Source organism: Amia ocellicauda, chromosome 8 (genome assembly GCF_036373705.1).
Source record: "Amia ocellicauda isolate fAmiCal2 chromosome 8, fAmiCal2.hap1, whole genome shotgun sequence".
Lineage (NCBI taxonomy): Eukaryota > Metazoa > Chordata > Actinopteri > Amiiformes > Amiidae > Amia > Amia ocellicauda.
The window spans coordinates 16,248,222-16,261,494 of record NC_089857.1 but is presented as its reverse complement, the minus strand read 5'-3'; the positions used below and the strand labels follow the sequence as shown (position 1 = coordinate 16,261,494).

General features: G+C 37.7%; 1 protein-coding gene across 3 annotated transcripts in view; it reads left to right on the top strand.

Moving 5' to 3' along the window:
• The window catches only part of myo5b (myosin VB), a 120,798-nt gene that overhangs the window by 50,150 nt on the left and 57,375 nt on the right, over window positions 1–13,273 (top strand). For all 3 annotated transcript variants that reach the window (XM_066712202.1, XM_066712200.1, XM_066712201.1), the window contains exons 3-7: window positions 381–552; window positions 5,952–6,096; window positions 9,924–10,080; window positions 10,925–11,068; window positions 12,553–12,634. In XM_066712202.1, coding sequence (XP_066568299.1) covers window positions 381–552; window positions 5,952–6,096; window positions 9,924–10,080; window positions 10,925–11,068; window positions 12,553–12,634 — 700 coding nt within the window. The remainder of the gene's footprint in view (window positions 1–380; window positions 553–5,951; window positions 6,097–9,923; window positions 10,081–10,924; window positions 11,069–12,552; window positions 12,635–13,273) is intronic.

The following is a 13,273-nucleotide window of genomic DNA, read 5'->3' as shown; positions in this document are numbered from 1 at the left end:
TGTTCATCCACCTCCCCACCCCACCCATCAGTTAGGATCTCTGAGATCACAGACCACTCTTGTATTCTTGTATGGTCTATGTCGGTACAGCTTTCTGGTAATGCTCCAAGAAGCGTGTCATGTGAACTTAAATTTGAAAGCTAACAATGTAAAGCCTAGATGGTTAAGTAGTAGGAAAAGGTACGGCTTGGGTGACATCTCCCTCACAAACATGGACACAAGATGTGCTCAGGTGCTCTTGACTATACCACAGCCTTAGTACAGCCTGCCCCACCTGGATTTTACTCCATTACAACATGCGCAGTAAAGCTATATTCTGGCTGAGAACAAGACCTCTCCTGACCGCTGTGTTTCACTCTTGTGTTCTCTCTCCGACCCAGACATTGGATTATCCCATCAACCCCAAGCACAACCAGCTGCCTTTCCTACGAAACCCGGACATCTTGGTGGGGGAGAATGACCTGACCGCCCTCAGCTACCTTCATGAACCTGCGGTCCTGCACAACCTGAAGGTGCGCTTCCTGGAGTCCAACCACATATACACCTACTGTGGTAAGTGCCACTCTGTCTCCTCGCCACACACCCACACCATTGGAATTGCAGTTTCCTATCTGCAGACATCTGCCCAGATGTACTAAAGTGTTGCAATAGTTATAAAACTAGCAAAAAATCCTAAGATGAATGTGTAATTATGGGCTCCGCTTTATAAATGAGCAAAATTTGAGATGAGAATGTTACACTGAGATGTAGTAATGCTGACAGCAAATCATGACACTTATAATTGCTTACATTTTATAAGCATTTAAGCTGCAAGGAATTAACTTTAAAAAAAAAAGTAGTGCACACCGTGTGTTTTTTTTCCCCAGACTTTTAATTTCCTACCTTGCTTCATGTCCTATGTGGCATAATGCAAATACATTTTCAAGTATGAGGACACAAGCTGGTTGCATAGTTGAAAAACACACTTTTCCATCCCGTCATGGTGTGTGTGTGTCTGGAAATTGACTGATTGTACCTTGCATGCCTGAAAGAAAAGTCATGGTTTCAAAAAGTCAGCTAAAGTATCAAGGTAAAAAGTGTGTATATTCTTCCTCATGGCTCGAAACCTTAAACTCATAGTAAAGAGAGAACGCAGAACTGCAGGGGATCTGCATGCACACATGTTCTCTCTGGGGGGAAAAAAAAAAAAAAAATTAATGTGATATCATTTCAAATGATTATGCAAAGACAGACAATGCAGGGTAGACACTCTTACAGGCTTTCATTAACATTTATTGTTGCAAATGCAGCAGGCATTGAAACCTACAATTTTGCAGAATTCGCAGAGTATACAGTGTAATATTGTGGTTCAGTTGATTGCTTTTAACAAATCTTAAATGTACAGTCCCAACAGAGAGCTCATATATTAAAGCCCCTTAAACATAAAGGAGTAGCTTTCAAGCCACTTTCCATTTTACTGAAGTGTAATTTCTCAGATTAGGGCCCAAAGATTAATCCATATTTTCCATAATCAGACAGAGACTTTGCTGAGATTCACTTATATTCTGTGTGCTAACATTGGTCAAAGGGTACAGATGATTATACAGATTGCATTTCATTGCTTCACTAACCCGACAATAAAAGACACGGCTCTTGCAGAAACTAGTTAATTAGTAAACCTTAGTTAGCAAAGCTGTGTGTGGTTCTGAAGGCATAATGATAATGGCAATGACCCAGGCTGCTGGAAAGCTGTGATTGCTGTACATTATAGTCTGTTATAAGTTTTCATACTGTACTGGTTTTTCACTTTAAAAGTGCTATAATGCTAGATTGACCATTCTCCACTGGTTTCAGTTGTGACTTGAGTTTAAATTGTGGCTCATTTGATATGCTTTTGCTGTTTTTTATACCTTGACCTCTTCCTCACAATCAGGTTATGACATGTCTTCCTGTGAAACCATATTCAGTGTGTGCTGCTGCCTCAGCAAATAATCATACAAGTGCAAATGAAAACAAGGAGTATTGCAAAACATTATGTTTCTATAAAAGGAAGAGATTGAATACAGTCAAAATGAAGATGACATTGAAGCACAAAACTGTATAAGCAATGACTCCCCCACCTCCCCACCATCTACCAGTTTCTGTGCTATGAAGTGAACATTGAAACTTGTGATTGCAGTCAAGTTTGAGACATGTGCAAGGAGATTTATAATATTAAAGCCTTGAGCAGAAATTATACTATCTGACTAGATGTCCCTTACTTATTTAGGTATGTGAATTTGTATTTAAACATTTTATTTGACAGAAATATGCTTTCCATAATCTGATATTCCACACTGGCTCTCCCTTTGCCTTGCAACACATGGGATGTGGTTGACAGTTTTTGATTTACTATATTCTGAAAGTTTACTAACCCTGAGCTACACTGTTTATTTTAAGATAGTTAAAACATTACAGGCATTGTAGTACTTTTAACAGAAAGCAGGTGAGTTATGTTTACAGTAAAATTGGCAAATCAAGTGTCATAGATCAAAGTGGAACTAACCTTTGACATTTAAAAGTTGTATTCATTTATTTATTAATATGAATTTTCAATATGCTAGCTGTGTTCTGACATCAGTTAACCTCTGTTGGATTTTACTCCATTGTTGAAACAAATGATTCACACCTTAGACACAATAGAACAAACTGGTAATTTATGACCTTGAGAGAGGCCACTGAATGACAAGCAAGGATTTCATTTGGACTCATATATTTACAGGTAATGTACCCCGTAGAAACGTAACCACTAGAGGAATACAGATGTCTTCCTGACTCTCAGAAGCTAGAGATGATGAACAGCAGCCTACTATTTAGCACCTTATAATTTATCTGAGCTTCACTCAGTATACCACTTGTATATTGGGATGAGTGATTTAGAATAACTCTGAGCAGAGGTCATCCATGCTTTGCCTGCCAGCAGAATCTATGTCCTTCCCACATTATTATGATTATGATTAAATACTGCATAATATGCTCTGGTTCAATGGCAAAATAAATATCTTTAATAAGGCAATGAAGCAAAACTGGCATTTTCATGCAGCAAATTCACAGGAAAAGCTTTTGGAGAAGGTGTTATGCCGTAGCTCTAATGTGCTTATAAGGAAGTCACATGTGCAATGCTAGCACACAGTCATTTGCAGGTGGTGAAAGTATTTATACATTAAACAAAAAATAAATCGATATCACAAGTCGGATTGATTTAGTTTATTAACACTATTATTACAATTGACAGACAAAAGAAGAAACAACCATTACAGCAAAATTGAAAGTTTTTCATTAGCTAATGCAATATAAGTTATTGTACTGTTATTCAACTGCTGCAGGAACTAGGGAAGACATTTGCTGCCAGTTTTTCCACCGGAGGGTTTAGGCTACTCCTTTGCTTCCTGACGGGTATTTTAACATGCTCACTGCTGCACAATTAAGTGTCCTGTACAAAGTTACAGACAATACATATTTACAGTTAATTTAATGTGATACTGTGTTATTCCATATCAGAACTTAATCTCAGATTTCACTGAACATTTTGCAAGGCTTACATGCTTTGAGACGCCAACAAGATATTTCATCATAATTTATTTATTAGTCTCTTTTCAGTATGAAGTCTATTTCACTCTACCTAGGTTAGTCGGGTGTTTATAATATTATCTTCAGTTTCCATGTCAGTGAAATGCTAATTCTGTATTTCTTTTCTTTATACATAATGTTTACACAACTTAGGACTGTGCTTCTTCATAGTAATACTTGTAACTATTGCAATGCATATGGGAAGAGTTAGGAAAGTCACACATTTAGCAGTGATTTCTAAGTACACTAGAGAATTGGCTCTAGAGAATTAGTAGGAGAAAAAAAGGTCCACCAAGGAAAGAAAAAAATAAAAGGGATTCATAACACAATCTATGTTAAGCAATGCAGAATGGATATGGTTTTAGATAGATTTTTCTCACTGTGAATTCAGGGGATTTTTTGGCTCACAAAAGTGTTGGTGTCCACTTCTTTCTGTGGTTTCACACGAGCAAAATCTGTCAGGAAGCATTTGTCTTGTAGGATTGTCAGAAAGCCTGAACTTCTAGGTGAAATTCAAGCATGTTAACACTGACACACGGTGATGCAGTTTTGGTACATTGGGAAGACTGAAATGGGTCAAATGTATGCATTTGCAAAGATAAAGAAAGAAAATAAAGTAGCTTATTTTATTCTTTTTAAGTTTGCTTGCACAGAAAAGCATACAATAATATATACTCCATTTGCTAAAGAACTGCACAGATGTTCGCCTTGGCATTAAGTGGCTAGGACAGAAGCTGTGGCAGAAAAGAGCAGTGTTTGTACTGACACTAATTCAGGAAGCTGTTACTGTTCAACACAGCTGATATTCCTAAGTAGGCAAGATGTTTCTGGCAAAGCAGGTGTGCTCAACAGGCAGCCTCCATGGCATGTCTAGCTCCAGAGAATCCAGACACCCGGCACTAGTACACAGACTCGATTCCTGATATCTTTGTAACAGCTTGGTCTAGCACTGTTGGGATGCATTATGGTGAAATCCATAGGGGCACTGAATAAAAACAGTGAAACTGATCTTGGCCTTCATTTCCAGTTAAGGGAAAGCTAACTCTACATAAAGAATCTTGCTAAGAATTGTTATTTTAGCCCATGCAGTGGCCTTGTCTGTTTCAGCACCACCAGTGTGTAAGTGGTACGTTTGGAGAAAAAAAAAAATGATTAAAGACTTGAGAATTTGACCAAGCTTAGTTTTAATTAACACAACCAAATATGAATTGAAGTGTAGTGCAGGGGATTAAAATTAAATTAGAACGTAAGCATGTTTCCGTCTACTGTATGAAGTAGGGTAAGCTCTTCAGAACTGGGTTAATCTTGCTTTGACTGCTGTTTATCATTGCCTACATTCTGTCAATGCTCTGAAATATAATTCTGTAGGCTTAGACTGTTGTCTGTATACTTTTCCAGCTGTGGAGCAATGGGTCAAATCAATAAATATTTCAGAAGAAAATGGAGCCCTTTGCAATAGTCAATGCTCTTCTCAGAGACTATCTTTATTTTTACTGCTTGTTAAGAAATACAATTTGACTGACCCAGCTTTTAGCCTCCAACTGAACCAGTTCTGAAGAATGATGCAATGATTTGTATTCTCTTGAATATTCAAAAAAAGTTCATGCATCATTTCAGTTTAACGTCAATCAATTTCCATTCAATTTTAGTCAGTTGCACTTTTTCTTTTAATGTAGTGGGTGTACTTTGAGATGAAACGGAGCTCGTCTGATTAAAATAAATCCTTTGCCTGTCTGTGAGACAATACAACATGTCCTTTGAATGCCATGTGTGTTCAATAAGCCATTAAGAAAAGCTAAACATGGATATGCAGTAAGATGTCTGTTGTGTGGCAAAAAATGCATTTAGAATGAAATGTCATGACTGGATTTAACCTTAAAGGACAGTCCGTGATTCTGCCATTACATGTCCTGGCTCAGATTCAAGTGTGTTAGGTTAGATACTAAGGGAAGGAGACTGGGTATATGAGATCGAGAGCTTCTGAAACGAACTCGGCTAACCTGTAACACAGTTCATGCTGCTACTGAGTTCAACTCTGTAACATCCTGATATTATTTGCTCTGTTACATGAAGCTTTATTTAGGCTTTCACAATATTATTTTAGTTGCAAATACTTTTAGATCTCAGAGGCTAACATAAGTCCGAGCTAATAAAGCCAGGAATAGGCTATCCTTTAAGTAGCGTACTGTGTAATTGGTGAATGCATTAAAATAACCCTATTAACCCTTCTCCCCATAGGGAACACTCCATTAATAAAATCCAAACCAGTGCTCCTGCATAATACAGAGACCACATGTTCAATGAAAATGTTTTGAACTGGAACTTGAAAACTATGCTTGGCTCTCTTTCTGTCATTTCCATAGGGATTGTTCTGGTTGCCATCAACCCCTATCAGCAGGTACCTATCTATGGAGAAGATGTGATCTATGCCTACAGTGGGCAGAACATGGGGGACATGGATCCACACATCTTTGCAGTGGCAGAAGAGGCTTACAAACAAATGGCCAGGTAAGGGCTGTCTTTTCACGGAGTATGTTTCCCTAAATGCACGTACAAAACCAAAGCATGCAAGCCAAAAAAAACTGTACTGGTTTGAATGATGAGAAAATAAACCTCCTTTGCTAATTTGGTAGAGAGAGGTATCCGGTATGCAAACAGTGTGTGCTGCATATTAATACTTAACACTTACAACAGTGTTATAAAACCATCAGTGTCCTGAGCAATATGTATTCATAGGTTGTAGGCTGTCCATGCTCTCCAGTGACTGTCTGTGCTGCGGTAGTGTGGGTGTTTATATTGCCAACATTGCAATAATACTTTTTCATGTTGGAAAGGTTAATGGGTTGCGCAGAGCATTTTTATTTTATTCTAAATCTCAATAATTTGTTTTCCTGTCTAATGACCATTGTGCATTTCCTCTCCTACTCCAATCAATCTGTATGAAGTTGATGTACCTACGGAAAGAAAGACATCTCCAACAGTTACATTTTATCACCATCAATTACATATCAGCTTACAACCTTCTTTTTATTTTTCAGGCAGTGGAAAAGGATCATGTTTTTCTTTCATGATAGGGATGGGGAGGTTTTAAACTGGCATGCGAGTAATGTGAAGGTTGCTAAAAGAATAAGCAGATAATTCAGTTGGTTAGAAAAACATGGATTGTGAGTCACCTTATCTATTCATGTTGAAAATGAGAGGCAGTTGATTTGTTTGCATTGACACATCAGTTCTTCTGCATGGGAATTGTGCTAAAAGGTGATGGTGAGATATAGCAGAGACATCTTGACATTAAAATACATTGCTCTGTCTGTATTATTACCCCCAACACAATAGTCTAAATCAATTAAAAAATGTTTCCATAAATAAGTGGGCTAACAGTGGCCATCACCGTTTGAGACTTCTCTGCTCCTGAACACATTCTGTCGCTGTGCAGCTGTGGTGACTTGGCTAATGCACTTTGCCACTGTGATGGCATGAACTATAAGTCTGTACCATTAAACACCAGTGCTTGTCCTTAGGACCTTATTGAGACTAAACAGTGCCAAAGCCTCGTACAGAGGCCAAAATTGGCAGTGTAAGATCTGCCTTTTGCTAACTTATTACATCATACTTTCTGTATATAAATAATGAACCTGTGGGTTCGACATCAAACTCTTGATCTGCTTTTAAGGTAATTCTTATGACACAGTGACAAGGAGGCCAGTTCCTCCATTTTTTGTTCATCTTCCAGATGCAAGTAATTTAGGTTTCACCCGATTGTGTTTTCAAGGTGACATCATGTTGAAAAATAAAACCAAACTAACAAGTCATCTTCCTCAGGGTAGTGAACGATGTTGCAGAAGACTGGTGGCATGTTTCCAAAATAAAGCTAAAGACTACTACTACTAACATTATTATTATGATTATATACTTTAGTATATCCAGATATCCATGTAAAAAGACAATCAAACAAAGAAAGAACAAAGTAAAATAAATATTTCCACATGACAACTATTTTGATATTTCTTATTAATCTTCATTCTCTCACTTCATTTAACCATTTTTTGTCTAATAAAATATCTAATGTAATTTGTTTGAAAATCTGTATTTTATTTTAAATGATAAATACATGATGAGACTCTAGCCCATAATATAATTCTGCACAAGTGTTGTAACTTAGTCCCTATTATAGTCCCTATTAGCACTTTTGAATGTTTATGCATTTATAATGTGTCATATGTTGAACTGCAAATTTCCATAATAAAGAGGAGGTTGTTTGTATAAATTGTATAAAATGGTTGCATAAATAGCACATTTGTATGGCTAAGTGACATCTGCTGGCTCTTTGACTGAATGACAAAGATTAAGTTATCTCAGACTCGTGGAAGAATTTCCTCTTGGCTGTAGTTATTTTCTTGATTAGCTCATCAAAGGTTAAAAACTCATTGGCAAGCTGTTTTGTGCATTTCGTCGTGTACATTTTGCACTACATGCAGAGTCCAGGGTTACACACCTCTAAAAGAAGGTTGTTGCTATTACAATAATCTTGATTTCAGATTGTATTTGAAAAATGCAATCTTGTAAGTTTCCAATGTCATTTGGCAGCCACCTTGGTGTGAAGAGGAGAAAAGAGCATGTACATTTCCAACACCCATGTAAGGAGAGAATTGTACCTCTCTGGGTGACAGGTTAGCATCTATTTCTACACCATCATGTTATTTGTGTCTGAGAAGTGTGTGTAGACCTTAGGTGTAGTTGGTAGTCTTGTGTTTCACTCACCTTATCCCTTTAACCAACATACAAACCAAGGATAGGGACAACTGACATCTGGCTGAACATGCATTGAGACTCAAACCAGCTGCCCCCATGCTGAGAACCAGCATGGAAATGATAGCGCTGTCAAACACTCTGCAGGCCCAGCACTGAAACTCAGTTGTGTGTGTGTGTGGGGGGGGGTCTAACAGCATGATAAAGATCCCCCTGCTGATTGTGCCTAACCTCAGCTAGTGAATCCACAGAGATCTGTGAATGACACTTGGATATGTAATCGTCTTTCTCCAGTGGAACTCATGAACCAGGAAGTGGCTTTTACTAGAAGCGATACACAACTATCCACATTCTTATACAAGATGTTAATGTGCACATTAGCCCATAAAACACTTCCAATTCCAATGACAAAGGAATCGGAGGTGGTATTTTGGAGTTATTTAGCCAGGCTGTCAGGAAGGAGTTGTGTGATCGACAGAATCATTTGCTTTTCATGGTTTGGTTTCTACTTCCAGTGATATTGAAAGAGGTTTAAGTGAATTCTCCCTGGGGTAGTCTGTGGGAGAGTGAAAAATAATTCTAATTTTCTGGGCTTTCATAAGGATTTGATGTAATAAAAGTGTAGATGTTTGCCGCTCTAAAAGCAAAAGGAAAAACAAGGAACTACAGCACTACTATTTTTGTCCTCAGGATGTTCAGGATCGTATGTTAATATCTGGAATGTAATTAATAGCCCTTAGACTTCTGAAAATGGTTTAGCACTATAGGACCAGTGGTTGCTGACTTTAACAGAAAACATTAGTCTGTTTGTCACCTCACTTGTTTATGTTGGTGCTTCACTTAATGTCAGTTAAAACTTTCTCAGTCTGGTATTTTCTCAGTTCACTACTTAATTGCTACCACCTTCCCTAATTTTCCTGTTCCTTCTGGCACAAAAGTCCCCACAAGTGGATTAAATCTTTGTAAATCCAAATACTGTGCATTTATTTTGGTTCTACTTCATCTTTACAATAAACACTCTGTTCATTATTGTGTAGATAATTGCTATCAGATACAGCATGTTTGTTCAGCTTTTGAAGGTGAAAGAACATTAGTGCACACTTAATGAATCATAGTCACAAAGAAGAGGTTGCACATGCTTTACAAGTGATGTGGAATTATTTAGTTCAAAAAGAAAGAAAAACAAAAAATACATTGTAAGTCACTCAAAATATCAGCAAAGAGATTAGAAATAAATTTGAAATTGCCCAAAACTTTTGTGCACATTACACAAACAAACCGTATCACCCATCTTAGAGATCGGAACAATTTCAAGCACCCTGTTTTGATTGTCAAACACAATTTAGATTGTTATTACAGAAAGGAGACATATGGCAGAAAGCAGACTGGTGACTCACGGCCAAGTGCCCTCGAGTGAAGGGAGCATACCGCGTGGACACACATCACATTCCATCTCCTCAACCACTAGGCTGATGGGGATTGATCTCACTCTGTTAAAAGGCTTCATACTTCACAGGAGAGCAATGTGCTTGTCAGCAGTGAGAGCCCGACCCTGATCGCTGCAACCTCTGCCCTTGTCATTGCAGAGATGAGAAGAACCAGTCCATTATTGTGAGCGGGGAGTCGGGGGCTGGGAAGACAGTATCTGCCAAGTACGCCATGAGATACTTTGCCACTGTGGGAGGGTCTGCCAGCGACACCAACGTAGAAGAGAAGGTGCTTGCCTCCAGCCCAATCATGGAGGTAAGGAAGTCCTGAACATACAACACAATGATCAGTTTAATACTTTCTTAATATTTTACAATGCTTTTTACTACTTTTTTACTTACCTTCTTAATTGAATTCATGGGCACCTGTGCATATACCCCATTTTCTGTGTGTCTGCTTACTGTTTCAAGACCCACGAGTTAACCAGTTCCTAACAGGCAGGAAGCTAGCTCACTCACCAACCCCCACAGTTACTGAGTATTAAAACTGATCTAAGAAGACTAGTATGAAGGGAAACTAATGTGAATAAGAGTGCAATGGATCTGAGGTGATATGAGTGGGCGTATCAGAATGTTAATCCCTTTGCCCTTCGAAATGTTAATCTCTCCTCCAAGGAGGATGGCAGCATCTCTAATTTAATTAGCAAAATTGTTTCGTTGAAATTACTTTGTGAAACTGTCTCTTCTAAATGCAGAAGAGATCTAACCTTTTGTGATAAGAGGCATGATGGGATACATGCATGATGCCCATGATTAACACACTCACAGCAAAGATTAGGTCTGCACGGAAACTTTCTGGAGTGATGGTTGATATCTGCAAACACATACAAAATAAGAGGACCTATTAAGAGTAATAAGAGAACTCTCGGATCCCAATATCTCATTCACATTTTTGTGTTGGTGCATTTTCTAGAGTTTGGCAGAAATGGCCAAATTGGCAGATAGGACATGCAGTCGGGATTAATTCGGCTTAGTCTTTCCAGTGTCTAAATGCAATTATTTCTGCTACTATTGGTACACTATGTGGCTGACGCATGGTGTGAAATACAATACAAAGATGATCTTCACCTTTTTGTTCTTTTTGTTTTCCTTTACACAAGGCAATTGGAAATGCCAAAACCACCAGAAACGACAACAGCAGCCGCTTTGGAAAGTATATCCAGATTGGATTTGACCGACGATATCACATCATTGGAGCCAACATGAGGACTTATCTCCTGGAAAAGTCAAGGGTGGTCTTCCAGGTCTGTGAGCATTGTTTTCATGTAGGAAAACCCAAAGCACAGTTTCGATCACGTGACCTGAAGTTAACGCTTTAAAAAATCGATCAGAGATCTAGTGGATTTAAAGTGATGCTCGGTTAACTGTGAATGAGCTCAGAATAATGGAATGTCACTATGGTATGCGTGGGACGTACATTTCATGAATTCACTTTTCACCTGCCTTTATACATCGGTATTGTTGTTATACATTTTTTAAAGTGGTTCTCTGCTTCAGAGTAATGTGTGTGTAGTAGTGTTTGAGGAAATGATTTGCAGAAAATACAGATTAGTGTGACATTCTATAATTATACATTTAAAGGTGTTGGAGGAAGTTCTTCTGTGCATCTACAAGAAATATTTCTGTCAAGCTCCATTGGAAATGTAAACGTTTTTGGTCTGTGGCAGGTGAAGGGTTGACTTGTGTGAGCTGCTGATAAGTATCTTTGGGAAACTCACATGAAACCATTCTTGCTGTGTAGTACTTTTCTTAAGGAATGTAAAGTTTTATCGATTTATTTTAATATTTTTTACTATTGAGAGTGGGACGATTCTTGCAGAGGTATACACTTATTTTGTTTTCTGCTGATCACAACTTGGTTTTATGTATTCTTACAATTGAGTCTGGTGCTGGGGTCCACTGTTAAATCAAATACTTCATAGCACTTGTGGTTAGTAGACGATGATGGTATAAGCTTTTTGTTTACTGTTGTCAGCTGAAAATCCTGAGGTGAGACATTTTTTTTTTTTTCTTCAATTTTCCTTTGTTTGTTATCAAACTCTGTGTCACACGAGTGTCTGCTCTCCTCCAGCAGGGGGGTTTTACACAGTCAGCAGATTCGTACCGAGCCATCACTCACCTCCCTTATCTGATCATTAACACCTCTAGGGCAAACTAACCTGCTGTAGCCCTTTTGAAATGAAGATTTTCACATTATCAGTGGATGGTGCACACCTTGTTGTTAGAAACATTGTGAGGCCTCAGGTAAATGTTGCTTGTAATTTGGAATTTGGTGTTTTTTTTTTTTTTTTTCTATTAATTTTAGGGTTGTCCTGAAGCGATTTGAAATTATATTTGTCCAGCTGGATAATGATTTTGGTGTCCCAGCTTAATTTTATTTCATTAGATTTTTTTACCCACCTGCCAGTTTCCAGAAATATACTTTGGTCCTGTTTTACATATTGAAAATAAGGAAATTGAGATTGAAAATCAGTTTCAACACTGTCTCTCAATTTTTATCTGGGTGTTCAGAATGATTCTCTAGTTTTATAGAATGTGCCAAATCCAATCTATGGATAATGTGAAAATGTCATTCAGCATCTACCACACTGCACTGAAGAAAGTCAAAATGTGACTCAGATGCGTGTCCGGTCCGTGATGAATAAAGAAACATTCGTCTTTGTATAATTTATGCTAATATTTTGCTCAAACTTTGCCTGCAGTGAAATACGTTCTTATTGTGTTTCAGGCAGAAGACGAGCGAAACTACCATATCTTTTACCAGCTGTGTGCATCTGCCAGCCTTCCAGAGTTTAAAGACCTCGAATTAAGTAAGTGGTCCCTTGGCATAAACAAAATCTTGTTAAATACATGTTGCAAGTCATTCTGACACTGAAACAAACAAACCAAAAATATTTTACGATACTAATGTTGCTGCTTTAAATTACAGTATTAGCAAAATTTAAGCTGCTCAGCATTATTGACATGAGTGTTTTGATGTGCCTTTTTTGAAAGCAGTTCAGTATTTCCTACACATATCAGAGTGCTCATGTTTGGCTAAAGAACAGAAAAGCATGTTTCATTAGCAGCATATTTTTATACATAAAAAAAATCAAATTCTATCTGTGTAAATGATGAACAAAATAATGAAATCCTTCGACACTATTCTGCCTTTTTTATTACTGTAGATTATTATCAGAACACAGGCAATTAGAATTTAGAAATAGCATGATACAGTGAGGGAAAAAAGTATTTGATCCCCTGCTGATTTTGTACGTTTGCCCACTGACAAAGAAATGATCAGTCTATAATTTTAATGGTAGGTGTATTTTAACAGTGAGAGACAGAATAAAAACAACAAAATCCAGAAAAACACATTTCAAAAAAGTTATAAATTGATTTGCATGTTAATGAGGGAAATAAGTATTTGATCCCCTATCAATCAGCAAGATTTCTGGCTCCCAGGTGTC